The 18868-nt window shown below is 30.8% G+C and overlaps 1 protein-coding gene across 1 annotated transcript in view; it reads right to left on the reverse strand.

Annotated features, from left to right (window-relative positions):
* Window positions 1-15830, reverse strand: part of LOC145259973 (EGF-like domain-containing protein 2) — a 117277-nt gene extending 101447 nt beyond the window's left edge. The window contains exon 1 of the mRNA XM_080117960.1: window positions 15629-15830. Coding sequence (XP_079974086.1) covers window positions 15629-15680 — 52 coding nt within the window. The 5' untranslated portion in view covers window positions 15681-15830. The remainder of the gene's footprint in view (window positions 1-15628) is intronic.
* Between the last annotated feature and the right edge of the window lie 3038 nt (window positions 15831-18868).

The raw sequence follows: 18868 nt of genomic DNA on the forward strand, positions 1-18868 counted from the left end.
CTAATCTCGTGATGAACCCATTTGATAAAAACATGTAGTCATGACTTGCTTTTCGTTTGCTGTTTTATTTTTTTATTATTAAAATTCTCGTTAAATACAAAAGATTTTGGCAAAAAAAAATTCTGAAAAAGAGAAGGCATAAAAAAAGTCAGTTTTCTTTTTACATAGGAGTCACCACTTATCAAGACCCAGAGGCCACTCGAGGATAAGGGTTAATGAGTGTAAAGCAGTCAATAGGATAATATCGTAGTAATCGTTAGTAGTGGAAATTTGATAAATTGGATTACTTAAGGGGACGGTTCAACGAGAATTTGTTTACATTGGACTTGAAGACGACTAAATTATAGCCGGCTGGAAAGCAGGCAAACGGAAGAGAGTCCCACAGGCGTGCAGTTCTAAGAAAGAAGCTTTTTTTTTTTTTTTTTTTTTTTTTTTTTACACAGTGATCACCACTTATCAAGGCCCGGAAGCCACTCAGGGATAAGGGTTATAAAGGCTTTGTTCGTGGAATCTACGTTCAGGTTTAGGCACAGATGAAGAGTGGGAGAAATTATTGATGGTGGTTGATTTCCGTGAATGTTTGGCGAGGTGGAGAACATTTTTGAATATACAATGATCTAAAGTAAGTAGCTGACTGACTATGTAGAGTGTTATTGCTAATATATCGATTCATTTTTAATGATCTATATGGAATAATTTTCACCCGTTTATCTTTTCATAAATTCACAACAGCCACTTAACGGCAATATGGACTTTCGTAGCTTGATTAGCCAAGATGGCCGACCGATGCTGACGTCACGAAATGCAGACATAGGAACGAAATGTGTTTTAATAGTTTTTAACACAAAATAAAAACACTTTTCTGTGTCTTCTCTTTTTCAAACATTTTTTTTTACCGAAATCTTTTGCGTTTAACGAGAATTTGAATAATAATAATAATAAAAAAACAGCAAACGCAAAGCAAGTTGTAACTATTTGTTTTTATTAAATGAGTTAATCACGAGATTAGTTCATTTGCATAATTTAAATTCAAATTTTGGAATAATTTTAATTATTTTTAAATTCTAATTTATAAAGAATAACATTTATTTAAAAAACAAAAATAGTTGCTATTTCCTTTTCTTTCAATAAAAGAAAAGAGTTGTGAATGGGTTCGCATGGTACTAAGAGCCACTACGTACGCATTATATACGTACAATACGAGGAAATGAATCAAGTTCGAAAAGCATAAAACTGTAAATTACGTTTCTAAATTTTTTTAATAAATATTTTGTCGACAATATCAACAATGTTTATAATATAATATCAACAATATCAACAATGTTTATAATATAAACAAATTGGTCGAGACCAAACACGCAAGCATAAGAAATAATTGGTCGATATTTCTGTTATTGATATGAACAATATAAGAAATAATTGGTCGATATTTCTGTTAGTGATATGAACAATATAAGAAATAATTGGTCGATATTTCTGTTAGTGATATGAACAATATAAGAAATAATTGGTCGATATTTCTGTTATTGATATGAACAATATAAGAAATAGTTGGTCGATATCTCTGTTAGTGATATGAACAACATAAGAAATAATTGGTCGATATTTCTGTTATTGATATGAACAATATAAGAAATAATTGGTCGATATTTCTGTTATTGATATGAACAATATAAGAAATAATTGGTCGATATTTCTGTTAGTGATATGAACAATATAAGAAATAATTGGTCGATATTTCTGTTAGTGATATGAACAATATAAGAAATAATTGGTCGATATTTCTGTTATTGATATGAACAATATAAGAAATAGTTGGTCGATATCTCTGTTAGTGATATGAACAACATAAGAAATAATTGGTCGATATTTCTGTTAGTGATATGAACAATATAAGAAATAATTGGTCGATATTTCTGTTATTGATATGAACAACATAAGAAATAATTGGTCGATATCTCTGTTATTGATATGAACAACATAAGAAATAATTGGTCGATATTTCTGTTATTGATATGAACAACGTAAGAAATAGTTGGTCGATATCTCTGTTAGTGATATGAACAACATAAGAAATAATTGGTCGATATTTTTGTTAGTGATATGAACAATATAAGAAATAATTGGTCGATATTTCTGTTAGTGATATGAACAATATAAGAAATAATTGGTCGATATTTCTGTTAGTGATATGAACAATATAAGAAATAATTGGTCGATATTTCTGTTAGTGATATGAACAATATAAGAAATAATTGGTCGATATTTCTGTTAGTGATATGAACAATATAAGAAATAATTGGTCGATATTTCTGTTAGTGATATGAACAATATAAGAAAAGAGTTGTAAACGGATTCGCATGGCACAAACGTGCACATTATATGTCTATAATATGAAAAATACGAAAACATAAATCAAGTTCAAAAAGCGTGAAACTGTAAATTATATTTCTGAATAAAATAAGTATTTTGTCGACATATATCAACAATACGAATTTTGTCGACATATATAAACAATACGAATTTTGTCAACATATATCAACAATACGAATTTTGTCGACATATATCAACAATACGAATTTTGTCGACATATATCAACAATACGAATTTTGTCGACATATATCAACAATACGAATTTTGTCGACATATATCAACAATACGAATTTTGTCGACATATATCAACAATACGAATTTTGTCGACATATATCAACAATACGAATTTTGTCGACATATATCAACAATACGAATTTTGTCGACATATATCAACAATACGAATTTTGTCGATATATATCAACAATACGAATTTTGTCGACATATATCAACAATACGAATTTTGTCGACATATATCAACAATACGAATTTTGTCGACATATATCAACAATACGAATTTTGTCGACATATATCAACAATACGAATTTTGTCGACATATATCAACAATACGAATTTTGTCGACATATATCAACAATACGAATTTTGTCGACATATATCAACAATACGAATGATTTTAGAAACATGTGATTTAGGTGGGTATTCTTCGAAATAATTTATCAGCAGCATCAACAATACGTATAAATGATTAAATCTAGAAAATTGTGACCTGGGTAGAAATTCTTCGGAATTATTTGTCGACAAAAATACAAATAAATGATTGAGTGTAAAAAATTGTGGTCTGAGTGGGAATTGTTTCGAATTATTTGATGAAAATATTAATAATACTAATAAATAATTTAATCTACAAGATTGTGACCTACGAGGAGACTAGTCGAGAAATTTGTCGACAATAATAACAATACGAATAAATAGTGAAATGTGACCTCAAAGAGAAATATCCGAAATTATTTGTCGACAATAGCAATAATATGAATAAATATTGGTCTGAATGGAAATTCGTCGACATTAAATTGACGATATCGATAATACAAATAAATAGATGGTGTGGATACGGAAATTCGTTGAAATTATGTCGACAATATCAATAATAATTATTAGTCTTGGTGGAAATTCGTTGAAATTATGTCGACAATATCAATAATACGAACAAATGATTGTTTTGTGTGGAAATTCGTCGAAATTATGTCAACAATATAAACAATACGAACAAATGATTGTTCTTTGTGGAAATTTGTCGAAATTATATCGACAATATCAATAATACAAATAAATGTTTGGTTTGAGTGGGAATTCGTCGAAATTATTCCAATAATATCAATAATACAAATAAATGATTAGCCTGAGTGGAAATTTGTCGAAATTAGGTCGACAATATAAATAATACGAACAAATGATTGTCCTTTGTGGAAATTCATCGAAATTATGTCGACAACATCAATAATACGAATAAATGATTCGTCTGCGTGGGAAGTCGTCGAAATTATGTCGACAACATCAATAATACGAATAAATGATTCGTCTGCGTGGGAAGTCGTCGAAATTATGTCGACAACATCAATAATACGAATAAATGATTCGTCTGCGTGGGAAGTCGTCGAAATTATGTCGACAACATTAATAATACGAATAAATGATTCGTCTGCGTGGGAAGTCGTCGAAATTATGTCGACAACATCAATAATACGAATAAATGATTCGTCTGCGTGGGAAGTCGTCGAAATTATATCGACAATATTAATAATACGAATGACTGGTTTGGGTGTGAATTCATCGAAATTGTGTCGACAACATCAATAATACGAATAAATGTTTCGTCTGAGTGGGAATTCGTCAAAATTATATCGACAATATTAATAATACGAACAAATGATTTGCTTGAGTCAGAATTCATCTGAATAGTGTGTCGAAAAAAAAATCAACAATATGAATAAATAAATCAAGATTGAAAAGTTAAAGATAACTGTAAATATCATATATTGGAAATATAAACTAAACGAAAAAATAATTGAAAGGAAAAAACTTTCAGTCTTAATTATGTCATTTTCTTCCGCCCTTTATTGTTGTATACGTGTCTTGTGTGAAGCTTTGTATACGTGCAACACGATTTTTTAGGGATTAAGAAGGAGTAAACATTTTTAAGGAAATTGAAAGGTGGATTATTACGTCTATGAATGATAGGATTATCTTCGTAAAGAAATCTCCCACGTTGTAAAATATAAAACAAAATGCAATGCATGCACGCACGCGCGCACACACACACGCACACATACGCACACATACATACATACATGCATACATATTTAACAAAAAGTTTATAAATAGCTCGACCTAGACTATTGAGCTAAATAGTGTAGGACTAGAGCTATGAATATTTTTTATATTATCCAGATCGCATTGAATGCAGAAAACAAACACTTATAAATTTACTTAGTAACATTTTTAAAATTGAATATTTTATTATGTGCTTTAATTATCATCTCTAAGTTTTCACGGCAGTTATAGCACAGTTTAGGTTTTTAACGATTTTTTAAAGTTTTTAGGTTGTTAAAGATTTTGTTTAACAGGGTTGTTACGGGGAAGTATTTTTCGATAAGATTCAGGAAGTTTTTGTCCAGTTTAGTTTTAACATTTTGTAATAGGGTGGCGTATACCAAATTGTATTTCTTTTTCGTCTATTTTTCGTCTTATTATAACTGTTGGTGTTCTGCTTGTTCGTATTTGATTTTGATGTTATGGTATCCACTTTTTTAGAGCTATGTTGTAGATGTTGCTTGATTTCTTAAATGCACTTTCGACGCTAGAATTTTTGCTAAGTTCACTCTCGATAGAGTTAGGAGTCTGTTTTATGATTGATGGGAGATGGTTAAAATATGTTTACATATATTGGGTTAGCGTTAACTTTTAACTATGGATCGAAAGTATTTGTAAGTTTAGATTGACATTTAAGAAATTTTATGTTTTAAATTATTTCATAATTGCCATTACTTTTACTTTTATGCTAAAGTTTTTTTTAATTTCCATGTGTATCAGTTTTTTTAAATTTACCTCCCTTGATTATGTTAGAATCTTTTATTATAGGTAATCCATCTATATATATATATATAAGCGAAAATATATGTTCGCTTTTTGTGTATGTCCAAGAAAGGCTTTTTTCAGAGAAGCGGTCGGTCGCCTAACAACTTTTTAAAACTTTTTATATCACATATAAATCCTAATATCTCAGATTTAACAACGGAGCTCGCCTGTCTATTTAATTTGCCCGACTTCGGGAAGATAAATATTCAACAGTTTTCGCTCGCCGCATGTAGGTTAGGCCTTTTCCTATGTTCCCCCTCCCCAAAAAAATGAAATGCTACCCCGCAGTCAAAAGTTATCTCATTAAGTCATTAAAACGTACACCTGCTAATTTAAGTTATTAAATAAATTCAAACGTGTTTCTGTCAGCATGTCGCGGTGGCGTAATGATTAACGTCGCACTTTTTTTTCACACTTTAATTTAAAACTTTGTCTCAAGGGTTCGGGTTCGATCCTCATACTTACCTACCAAAACATTTTTTTTATTTTAACCCCCCCCCCGGAGTTTTAATTTACCCAAAACCACACACACCTCCAAACACCCGGGAAACGCCGTGTACCCCTCGCTAGTCATCTCTATATCTCAATATTTTCATATATACAGTAAAACCCCTGGTACGCTGACACTATGATACGTTTTTTTTTTCAGGTTACGATGTGGAATAAAATGTTTTTCCTGGCCCTGGTTACGGTGTTTTCCCAGCCTTACGGTGTTATTTATAATGTTATTTGATTTATGTGTATTATATAATGTACCGTATTTTGTTACTAATTTTTAATGTCGTATCTCGGGGTTATCTATCTATATATCTATAAAAGTGAACGTGTCTGTCTGTCTGTCTGTCTGTCTGTCTGTCTGTGTGTCTGTCTGTCTGTGTACATTTCCCTACGCAATAACTCTGTCAATTTTTAGTCTATAGATTCGAAATTTGAAATACTGGGTACTGAGATTTGGGAAAATCGATGTGACGGGTGTTAGCACGAAATTTGGCTGTTAAGGGGTCAAATTTCAACGATTTGACCTTTAAGAACTCTACCGAACTCCTCCGACAATTTTGGGTCTAGACACTTGAAATTTTAGATATAGGTTCCTTGAACCTGGGTCTAAGTTAATAAAGTGATTTGAGCCCGAAACTATAAATTTTAAGGGGTCATAATAGGGGTCAAAGTTTTAAAAGATTAACCATTTTATTTGTTTTTTTGCTTTTTTTGCACAGCATACACCTCCAAACACCCAAGCAACGCCGGGCACCCCTGCTAGTATATATATATATATATATATATATATATATATATATATATATATATATATATATATATATACATGATAAAATATATAGACAATATTACTTATCCACGCTAATAATCTTGTGTCACAGCTGAGAAAAAAAACTTGATTTTGCGTAAATTTTATGTCTCTACACTGCGATTAATCAAAGTTTAAGACTATTAATCCTTATATCTAGAATCCGTGTTCCAATTTTGAAGAAAATCCATAATATTATTTTGATTATGGAACGTGTATATAATTTAAGGTTTAAGCTAAAGGAGTCTTGATAAGAAATATAAATTCAGGGAACTTATTTCTAAATTGTTTTTTACTGAAGGCGGATCAAATTTAATACAAATCTAAAATATTTTAATTTTCAAATGAGTGTTGTGTCCATATTATGGCCCCTAAAGACCCTTTAAGATACTCCAAACAAACTGGAATTTAGGGAGTATTTATTAATTGATATCTAATAGCTATTGTTAAAATTTCACAAACATTCAAAGGTATCTGAATTTTCACAAAAGGGTGTCCAACCCCCTGTTTACCCACGTTGATTAAAACTAAATTAAACTAAATATAGCCCACATTACCCCTCTTACGCCTAACCGATGTTCCAAAATTAATAATGATCGATTGATTAGATTCAAAGTTAAATCTCTACATAAAAATATGTTAATATATGCACATATAAAATTTGTACATAGAAATATATAAATACTAGCATTTCAGTCCGGCATTGCCCGGGTGTTTGGAGGTGTATGGTGAGCAAAAAAAACGGTCAATTCTTTTAAATTTGACCCCTATTATGACCCCTTAACATTTATTGTTTTGGGCTCAAATCAAGTAATTAAGTTAAGTCCATGTCCAAGGAACCTATATCTAAAATTTAAAGTGTTTAGACCCAAAGTTGTCGGAGGAGTTTGGTAGAGTTATCAAAGGTCAAATCGTTGAACTTTGGCCTCTTAACAGCCAAATTTCTAGCCGAAAACAGATCACAAGGATTTTCTCAAATCTCAATTCCCTGTATATCAATTTTCGAGTCTGTAGACTGAAAATTGACAGAGTTATTGTGTAGGAAAATGTACACACACACACACACACATGTTCACTTTTATATATATATATTATAAATCACATTACTTAATATATATATATATATATATATATATATATATATATATATATATATATATATATATATATATATAAAATAGAAATAGATTGATGATGGTAGGCTTCTGTCTAATGATAGTCTGGTGCAGCACAGCATCTGCTGTGGCTATACAGTTCGAAGCTGGAATTGGCTCTCCGGATGTAGGCCTGGGCGAGTGATAAGGAGACCTTGCTTTGCCCAGTTATCAGAGTCCCCCTCTCGTCGTTGCAAACAAAGTCTGACGGAAAGGCAAGCGAATATGGTCGGAGCCAGCACAGCTGCAGGAGTTGGTGGAAAGGTGTTCAAGTGCTTCACCATCCGCCCATCAGGACTCCAAACCGGATTGTTGTCGGGGTTTACTCCCTTAGATAATAAAAAAAAATTACGGAAGGATCTCTATTATTTTCGTTAAAATTGGAAATATTTTCTAATTTTAACCGTTACAGGATTTGGAGTTTTTTTTTTTTGCCCGACTCTTGTTAAGAAGAGTCATTTAAGGATCCTCGCTTTTATTTTTATGCAACCATATATAAATATATGCACATGCAAAACGTTATATAAATATATGCACGTGCAAAACGTTATATAAATATATGCACATGCAAAACGTTATATAAATATATGCACGTGCAAAACGTTATATAAATATATGAACGTGCAAAACGTTATATAAATATATGCACATGCAAAACGTTATATAAATATATGCACGTGCAAAACGATATATAAATATATGCACGTGCAAAACGTTATATAAATATATGCACGTGCAAAACGTTATATAAATATATGCACATGCAAAACGTTATTAAATATATGCACATGCAAAACGTTATATAAATATATGCACATGCAAAACGTTATATAAATATATGCACATGCAAAACGATATATAAATATATGCACATGCAAAACGATATATAAATATATGCACATGCAAAACGTTATATAAATATGTGCACATGCAAAACGTTATATAAATATATGCACGTGCAAAACGTTATATAAATATATGCACATGCAAAACGTTATATAAATATATGCACATGCAAAACGTTATATAAATATATGCACATGCAAAACGATATATAAATATATGCACATGCAAAACGATATATAAATATATGCACATGCAAAACGATATATAAATATATGCACATGCAAAACGTTATATAAATATATGCACGTGCAAAACGTTATATAAATATATGCACGTGCAAAACGTTATATAAATATATGCACATGCAAAACGTTATTAAATATATGCACATGCAAAACGTTATATAAATATATGCACATGCAAAACGTTATATAAATATATGCACATGCAAAACGATATATAAATATATGCACATGCAAAACGTTATATAAATATATGCACATGCAAAACGTTATATAAATATATGCACATGCAAAACGTTGTATAAATATATGCACATGCAAAACGATATATAAATATATGCACATGCAAAACGTTATATAAATATATGCACGTGCAAAACGTTATATAAATATATGCACATGCAAAACGTTATATAAATATATGCACATGCAAAACGATATATAAATATATGCACGTGCAAAACGTTATATAAATATATGCACATGCAAAACGTTATATAAATATATGCACATGCAAAACGTTATATAAATATATGCACATGCAAAACGATATATAAATATATGCACATGCAAAACGTTATATAAATATATGCACATGCAAAACGTTATATAAATATATGCACGTGCAAAACGTTATATAAATATATGCACATGCAAAAAGTTATATAAATATATGCACATGCAAAACGTTATATAAATATATGCACATGCAAAACGATATATAAATATATGCACATGCAAAACGTTATATAAATATATGCACATGCAAAACGTTATATAAATATATGCACATGCAAAACGTTATATAAATATATGCACATGCAAAACGTTATATAAATATATGCACATGCAAAACGTTATATAAATATATGCAAATGCAAAACGATATATAAATATATGCACATGCCAAACGTTATATAAATATATGCACATGCAAAACGTTATATAAATATATGCAAATGCAAAACGATATATAAATATATGCACATGCAAAACGTTATATAAATATATGCACATGCAAAACGTTATATAAATATATGCACATGCAAAACGTTATATAAATATATGCACATGCAAAACGTTATATAAATATATGCACATGCAAAACGTTATATAAATATATGCACATGCAAAACGTTATATAAATATATGCACATGCAAAACGTTATATAAATATATGCACATGCAAAACGTTATATAAATATATGCACATGCAAAACGTTATATAAATATATGCACATGCAAAACGTTATATAAATATATGCACATGCAAAACGTTATATAAATATATGCACATGCAAAACGTTATATAAATATATGCACATGCAAAACGTTATATAAATATATGCACATGCAAAACGTTATATAAATATATGCACATGCAAAACGTTATATAAATATATGCACATGCAAAACGTTATATAAATATATGCACATGCAAAACGTTATATAAATATATGCACATGCAAAACGTTATATAAATATATGCACATGCAAAACGTTATATAAATATATGCACATGCAAAACGTTATATAAATATATGCACATGCAAAACGTTATATAAATATATGCACATGCAAAACGTTATATAAATATATGCACATGCAAAACGTTATATAAATATATGCACATGCAAAACGTTATATAAATATATGCACATGCAAAACGTTATATAAATATATGCACATGCAAAACGATATATAAATATATGCACGTGCAAAACGTTATATAAATATATGCACGTGCAAAACGTTATATAAATATATGCACGTGCAAAACGTTATATAAATATATGCACATGCAAAACGTTATATAAATATATGCACATGCAAAACGTTATATAAATATATGCACATGCAAAACGTTATATAAATATATGCACGTGCAAAACGTTATATAAATATATGCACGTGCAAAACGTTATATAAATATATGCACGTGCAAAACGATATATAAATATATGCACATGCAAAACGTTATATAAATATATGCACATGCAAAACGTTATATAAATATATGCACATGCAAAACGATATATAAATATATGCACATGCAAAACGTTATATAAATATATGCACATGCAAAACGTTATATAAATATATGCACATGCAAAACGTTATATAAATATATGCACATGCAAAACGTTATATAAATATATGCACATGCAAAACGTTATATAAATATATGCACATGCAAAACGTTATATAAATATATGCACATGCAAAACGTTATATAAATATATGCACATGCAAAACGTTATATAAATATATGCACATGCAAAACGTTATATAAATATATGCACATGCAAAACGTTATATAAATATATGCACATGCAAAACGTTATATAAATATATGCACATGCAAAACGTTATATAAATATATGCACATGCAAAACGTTATATAAATATATGCACATGCAAAACGTTATATAAATATATGCACATGCAAAACGTTATATAAATATATGCACGTGCAAAACGTTATATAAATATATGCACATGCAAAACGTTATATAAATATATGCACATGCAAAACGTTATATAAATATATGCACATGCAAAACGTTATATAAATATATGCACGTGCAAAACGTTATATTAATATATGCACGTGCAAAACGTTATATAAACATATGCACATGCAAAACGTTATATAAATATATGCACATGCAAAACGTTATATAAATATATGCACATGCAAAACGTTATATAAATATATGCACGTGCAAAACGTTATATAAATATATGCACGTGCAAAACGTTATATAAATATATGCACGTGCAAAACGTTATATAAATATATGCACATGCAAAACGTTATATAAATATATGCACATGCAAAACGTTATATAAATATATGCACATGCAAAACGATATATAAATATATGCACATGCAAAACGTTATATAAATATATGCACATGCAAAACGTTATATAAATATATGCACATGCAAAACGTTATATAAATATATGCACATGCAAAACGTTATATAAATATATGCACATGCAAAACGTTATATAAATATATGCACATGCAAAACGTTATATAAATATATGCACATGCAAAACGTTATATAAATATATGCACATGCAAAACGTTATATAAATATATGCACATGCAAAACGTTATATAAATATATGCACATGCAAAACGTTATATAAATATATGCACATGCAAAACGTTATATAAATATATGCACATGCAAAACGTTATATAAATATATGCACATGCAAAACGTTATATAAATATATGCACATGCAAAACGTTATATAAATATATGCACATGCAAAACGTTATATAAATATATGCACATGCAAAACGTTATATAAATATATGCACATGCAAAACGTTATATAAATATATGCACATGCAAAACGTTATATAAATATATGCACATGCAAAACGTTATATAAATATATGCACGTGCAAAACGTTATATAAATATATGCACATGCAAAACGTTATATAAATATATGCACATGCAAAACGTTATATAAATATATGCACATGCAAAACGTTATATAAATATATGCACATGCAAAACGTTATATAAATATATGCACATGCAAAACGTTATATAAATATATGCACATGCAAAACGTTATATAAATATATGCACGTGCAAAACGTTATATAAATATATGCACGTGCAAAACGTTATATAAATATATGCACGTGCAAAACGTTATATAAATATATGCACATGCAAAACGTTATATAAATATATGCACATGCAAAACGTTATATAAATATATGCACATGCAAAACGATATATAAATATATGCACATGCAAAACGTTATATAAATATATGCACATGCAAAACGTTATATAAATATATGCACATGCAAAACGTTATATAAATATATGCACATGCAAAACGTTATATAAATATATGCACATGCAAAACGTTATATAAATATATGCACATGCAAAACGTTATATAAATATATGCACATGCAAAACGTTATATAAATATATGCACATGCAAAACGTTATATAAATATATGCACATGCAAAACGTTATATAAATATATGCACATGCAAAACGTTATATAAATATATGCACATGCAAAACGTTATATAAATATATGCACATGCAAAACGTTATATAAATATATGCACATGCAAAACGTTATATAAATATATGCACATGCAAAACGTTATATAAATATATGCACATGCAAAACGTTATATAAATATATGCACATGCAAAACGTTATATAAATATATGCACATGCAAAACGTTATATAAATATATGCACATGCAAAACGTTATATAAATATATGCACATGCAAAACGTTATATAAATATATGCACGTGCAAAACGTTATATAAATATGTGCACATGCAAAACGTTATATAAATATGTGCACATGCAAAACGTTATATAAATAAAGATATGAGTTGATGAACACCTGATTTCCTATGGATTTTTTCTATATGTTTTCCTGGCAAGAAATCCATGCCAAGATATTTCTTATTTCCGAGACTGAGTTATGTCTGACAAACATCCCGTTCTTCTAAAATGTCATAATTTGTAAATTAACTGAAAAAAAAATTACTGATATCGTGTTTAACATTTTATGTATCAGATTATTTGAAAAATATTTTGTCGGTTTGTAGAAGTGAAATTTTAAACCATTTTATGCATATTTTTATTATTTAAACATACCATAACTATATTTTTTTTTATTTAAAATTATAGTTTTTCTACATTATCTGACCTGCGGTTTCTACAAAGTTTCTCGGTTGTGCTCGGCCACTGACAGAAATAACTTCACCGGAATTATATATCAGGTTGGTGCCAAATTTCTTGTCAGTTTGTAGAAGAGGTATTTTAAACCATAATATATTTTATACATATTCTTATTATTTAAATATATCGCTATGATTAATTTATAGCTTTTTATTTCAGATTATTAAAGCATTATTCATATTTTTCATTAGCAGAAAGACTCGATGTTCTCCGAGATTGAATATACAAGGTCGGTGCTGTCTTTTTTTTTTTTTTTTTTTTTTGTGTATGTGCATGAAATTGATTCATTTCCAGTGCGACAAATCGACGAAGAAGCGGCTTATTAACCCCAAGTTGAAAGTGATTTCGACCAAATCGATTAATAGGTCCTATTGCGCCGATATACATAATCCCCCGCGAAGGACGAGCACAGGTCACATTGGGGTCCGTGACCGAGGATTGACTCGTATGTGACAAGATCCCTATTAGGGGTCACCGACCTTTCACACATATTTTTCATTAGCAGAAAGACCCAACGTTCTCCGGGCCTGAATATCTAAAGTTGGTGCAAAAAAATTTATCGGTTTGTAAAAGGAGCATTTTAAAACGATTGCAATTTATTTTATGCATATTGCTAAAACATATCACCATGTGACCATTGCTTTCGGATTATTAATGACGTTCATGAACACTTGATTTTCTATGGAATTTTTCCCATATACTTTCCTGGCAAGAAATTCATGCTAAGATAATTCTTATTTCCGTGATTAAGTTATGCTTGACAAACATCCTATTTTCATTCTGCTAAAATATCATAATTCATAATTAACTGAAAAAAAGTCACTGATCTCTTGTTCAAGAATCTATGTATCAAGTTGGGGAAAAAATTTTTTATCGATTTGTAGAAGTGACATTTCAAACCATTGTAATTTATTTAATGCATATTTTTATTACTTAAACATATCGCCATGATTAATTTACATTCACCGACCCGCGGTTTCCACGAAGTTTCTCGGTTGTGTTTAAAAAATGCGAGGCTTTACTTTGAGGACAACCCTGGTATATATATATATATATATATATATATATATATATATATATATATATATATATATATATATATATATATACATTTGTCTTTACATAAGCAGTAGTACGTAGTACTACTGCTTAAGTAAAGACAAATGTAACTTGCTCTACTTCTGTATTGAGCACTCTCGTATGAACCTCGTTATATTTCACTGGTTAACCTACCTTTAGAAAATAGCAACCTCAAATTATATATATATATATATATATATATATATATATATATATATATATATATATATATATATATAATAAATTCCAAAGCCAAACAACGTCGCAACCCTCAAGAGCCATGACAGTCAACGAACCGGAAGTCTGTCATGGCTCTTGTGGGCTGCGACGTTGTTTGGCTGTGGAATTTATTATATATAATCTCTCACATTCTGAATATATATATATATATATATATATATATATATATATATATATATATATATATATATATATATATATAACTCAAGTTCACTTAACAGGGCATAACGCCACTTGGACGTAAAGGGCTATTATTTGGGACCATGCCTTGAAAGATTAACAAGATGTTGGTTTACATTACATTTAAACTTCTGCATATCAGTACAGTCAGGCAAGCAGCTAGCAGGAAAGAAACTCCAAAGTCTACCTGTTCTAGAGAAGAAACTATTAGAGTAGAAAGCTTTCTGACATTTAGGGACCTCAACAGTGAAGGCGTGAGATTTTGTTGTTAAGCGGATTTTGCGTTATAATTAATGTTCCTTTTGGAAAATAAAAATTACGGCAAAGGGTGTAAATTAATATTGAAATTTACTTACAGTAGACCATTGTCATTAGCAGAAGCGGCTGTATATACTCCAGAATGGACATCGTGAGAGAAAGTTCAGAAAAGTCTAGTTTAACGGGCCACGGGAACTCCAGTACTGGTAGATTTATGCGCTAAGCGCCACCCTTTAATAACCTCCAAAACAACAATAAACGGGAATTCAATAGATATGTAAGTTTGTTTTTTTTAATACATAATATATGTATTTATGTATTTTATAGCTATTGTTAAAATTCTTCTCGTTTTCACTTCTTTTTTCTTTTTCTTTCTTTTTTAAAGTTCTTTCCCGTTTTCTCTTTATTTCTGCCCTTTGTTTTCTGTTTTTCTTTTTTTTCCCTTCTTTTCTCTCTCTCTCTCTCTCTCTCTCTCTCTCTCTCTCTCTTTCTTTCTCTCTCTCTCTTTTTTTTTTTTTTCGCTTAGCTCTCCGTCACTCCTTGGAGCGCACTTCCCTGCCTCTTTCTCGCGGTCGAAATAGAAACAAGTTTGACGTTCTAGCGCCGAGCGAAACTTTTTTCTTTTTACAAAAGGAGGAGGAGGAGGAGGAGGAGGAGGAGGAGGAGGAGGAGGAGGAGGAGCAACCAATCTCACAGATAAAAGATGACACACAAAAAAAGGGCAACAGATAGACAAATATGTGGCCGGTTTTACAGAAGGGAAAGAAAGGCCAGCGGTGCCAAGGAGGTCGCTCTCTGATGCTTATCAGAAGCGCGAGCAAAATGCAGCTGCTGACAGCAGACAGTAAGGGGAGATAACCTGGCGTCTGCTATTAAAGGCAGACTCATGCAATCAAAAGTGAAATAACCAATGTATTATTGCCTTATTGAAACCCTTATGCAATGTAGGTTGAGAGGACGTTAATCCTCAAGCATCCAAATTACATGCAACCATAATTAAAAAATCGCCCTTACTCATAAGTATTAGAACTTCTACTGAAGGTTTATCGCTATTTTCATGGCAAGTGCTCGGCTGAGCTTCAATCTATGCCCCTATTCTGTAAAACATTAATAACAAAGACTCGTTTTCTACAACCACTGTCAACAATTTCTCTTAATCTCTCTATCTCTATCTCTCCTTCTCTACCTACCTATCTATATATCAATTTTCTCTCTCTCTCTCTCTCTCTCTCTCTCTCTCTCTCTCTCTCTCTTCCTATCTATGTATTTCTCTCTATATCTATGTATTTCTCTCTCTCTCTCTCTCTCTCTCTCTCTCTCTCTACCTACCTACCTACCTACCTACCTAACTACATATCCATCAATTTCTCTCTCTCTCTCTCTCTCTCTCTCTCTCTCTCTCTCTCTCTCTCTCTCTCTCTCTATCTCTATCTATCTATCTATCTATCTATCTATCTAGCTGTCTGTCTGTCTATCTTTCTGTTTGTGCCTCCAACTAAACGCAAATTAGACGAACTAGAACTGTTTGGAATAATCGTACCCGTCTTTTCTATTTGTCTTCTTATTTATTTATTTATTTATTTATTATTTTTTTCTTAATGGGTTGATCTCTTCTGGCAGCTTTCTTGTTTTAGTAACCTGTCTCTCATTGTAATGTTCACTGTGTTCCTATTTACGTTGTCTCTCCACGAGGGCAGATATAGACACCAGGGACGTTTTTTAGCGTGGAGAAAAGAACAAAAATAAAAAATAAATTGTCCTAGTCGTGAAGGATTTCTCTTCCACTAACCGAGAAGAAAAAATTGAAGTGTTAACAGATACCACACTTTGATCTTGATCCGGAGGTGTTCACTGTTGTTTTTAAGATAGTAGGGATAATTAAATCGCATGTTGTGTAAACATCTGATAATCGTAATGTTGCTTCAAGTACTTTGAACCTTTTCAGGGACGTGCAAACGGCGGGAGTGCTAGGGGTGCCCAAGCACCTGCCCCTTTTACTCCTGTTTTAAAAGTGCCTTTTCAGAGAAATGTATTATAAGGTCTTTGCCCCACAAAGACGGTGTTCATTACTATTTTTTTTTTTTCACTTGAGCAACTGCCATGAAAAAGTTCTTTACACGTCACTGAACCTTTCAGTCGGTTTCAGATGGAAAGCTCGTACTTTTGCAGATAACAAATAGCGATTCTTTCTTCTTTCTTTTCTTTTGTTTTTTTTTGTTTTTTTGTTTTTTAATTTGATGCTGGTGCATAGTGAGGTTCGTTCCTGTTGAATCTGCTGAGTACTTAATTGGTGGGTTCCATTTAAAGAAAGTAGAAAGTGGATCTTGGGTTTGCTTTCGGCAGCCGCGTAACTCTCGCTTCCCTTATTTTGTCCTTTAAGTCTTGACATTCTAGGAGCGAAGTTTCTGACAAAGAAGGGAAAATTGCTGTTTTCTGGGTCAGAATTTATTCCATCTAGCACTACTCGTTGGAAAGTTTTTTTTGTTTTTTTTTTTGTTTTTTACCTTGAAATAGTATTTTTAGCTACTTACATCAAGTGGTTTCATACCTTGTCTGGAGCGATTTCCATGAATTTGTTTGTTTAATTTTTGAAAATATTTTTGTAAAAAATGAAACAAGTTGTTGTTGTTGTTGTTGTTGTTGTTGTTATTATTATTATTATTATTATTATTATTATTTTCTTCTACTTAGTATTATATTATTCTCCAATTAGTATTTCTTCTATTATTCCTTTTTCTTCTTCTTCTTCTTCTTCTTCTTCTTCTTCTTCTTCTTCTTTGTTCTGTTTTATATCCGTTTCCTTTTTTCTTACTCCTTCATTCATTTGTCCTCCTTTTCTCTCCTGCTCCTCCTCTTCCTCCTTCTCCTCCTCGTCCTCCTCTTTACCTCCTTACTTGTTTGAGCATTCACTTTTTTCGCCTACGCATTGTAAGACCGCCGGCCACGCTCTCTAGATTCACATCCCTTAATTATTTAACAGTGATTATTCTACGCATTATTCACGTGTTCCCATAAGAAAAGGGGCCTAATCTGACCCCCGACCCCCACCACTTGAAATTGTTGATTTAAGCTTTCCGTGCCTGGACATATATTTGGGGGCGCGCATGTGTATATAGTAATTTAGCTTAGCCTAATTTGCCCACCCGACCCCAAAGGAAACATAGCCCCTCTCCCCACCCCACGCAATTAATAAGTATTGAAATCCGTTATCGTCGCCTCGTAACAAATGTTTTTATATTTTATCACCACAGGTACCTGCAATTTTCCTGGGTGCGTCTGTACTAACTACCTCAAACGTTTGAAAAATATGAGTTAGATTGTGACGTAGTCCCTCGCTT

The sequence above is a fragment of the Euprymna scolopes genome, chromosome 35 (genome assembly GCF_053919585.1).
Source record: "Euprymna scolopes isolate OS-2025 chromosome 35, ASM5391958v1, whole genome shotgun sequence".
NCBI classification, from domain to species: Eukaryota; Metazoa; Mollusca; class Cephalopoda; order Sepiida; family Sepiolidae; genus Euprymna; species Euprymna scolopes.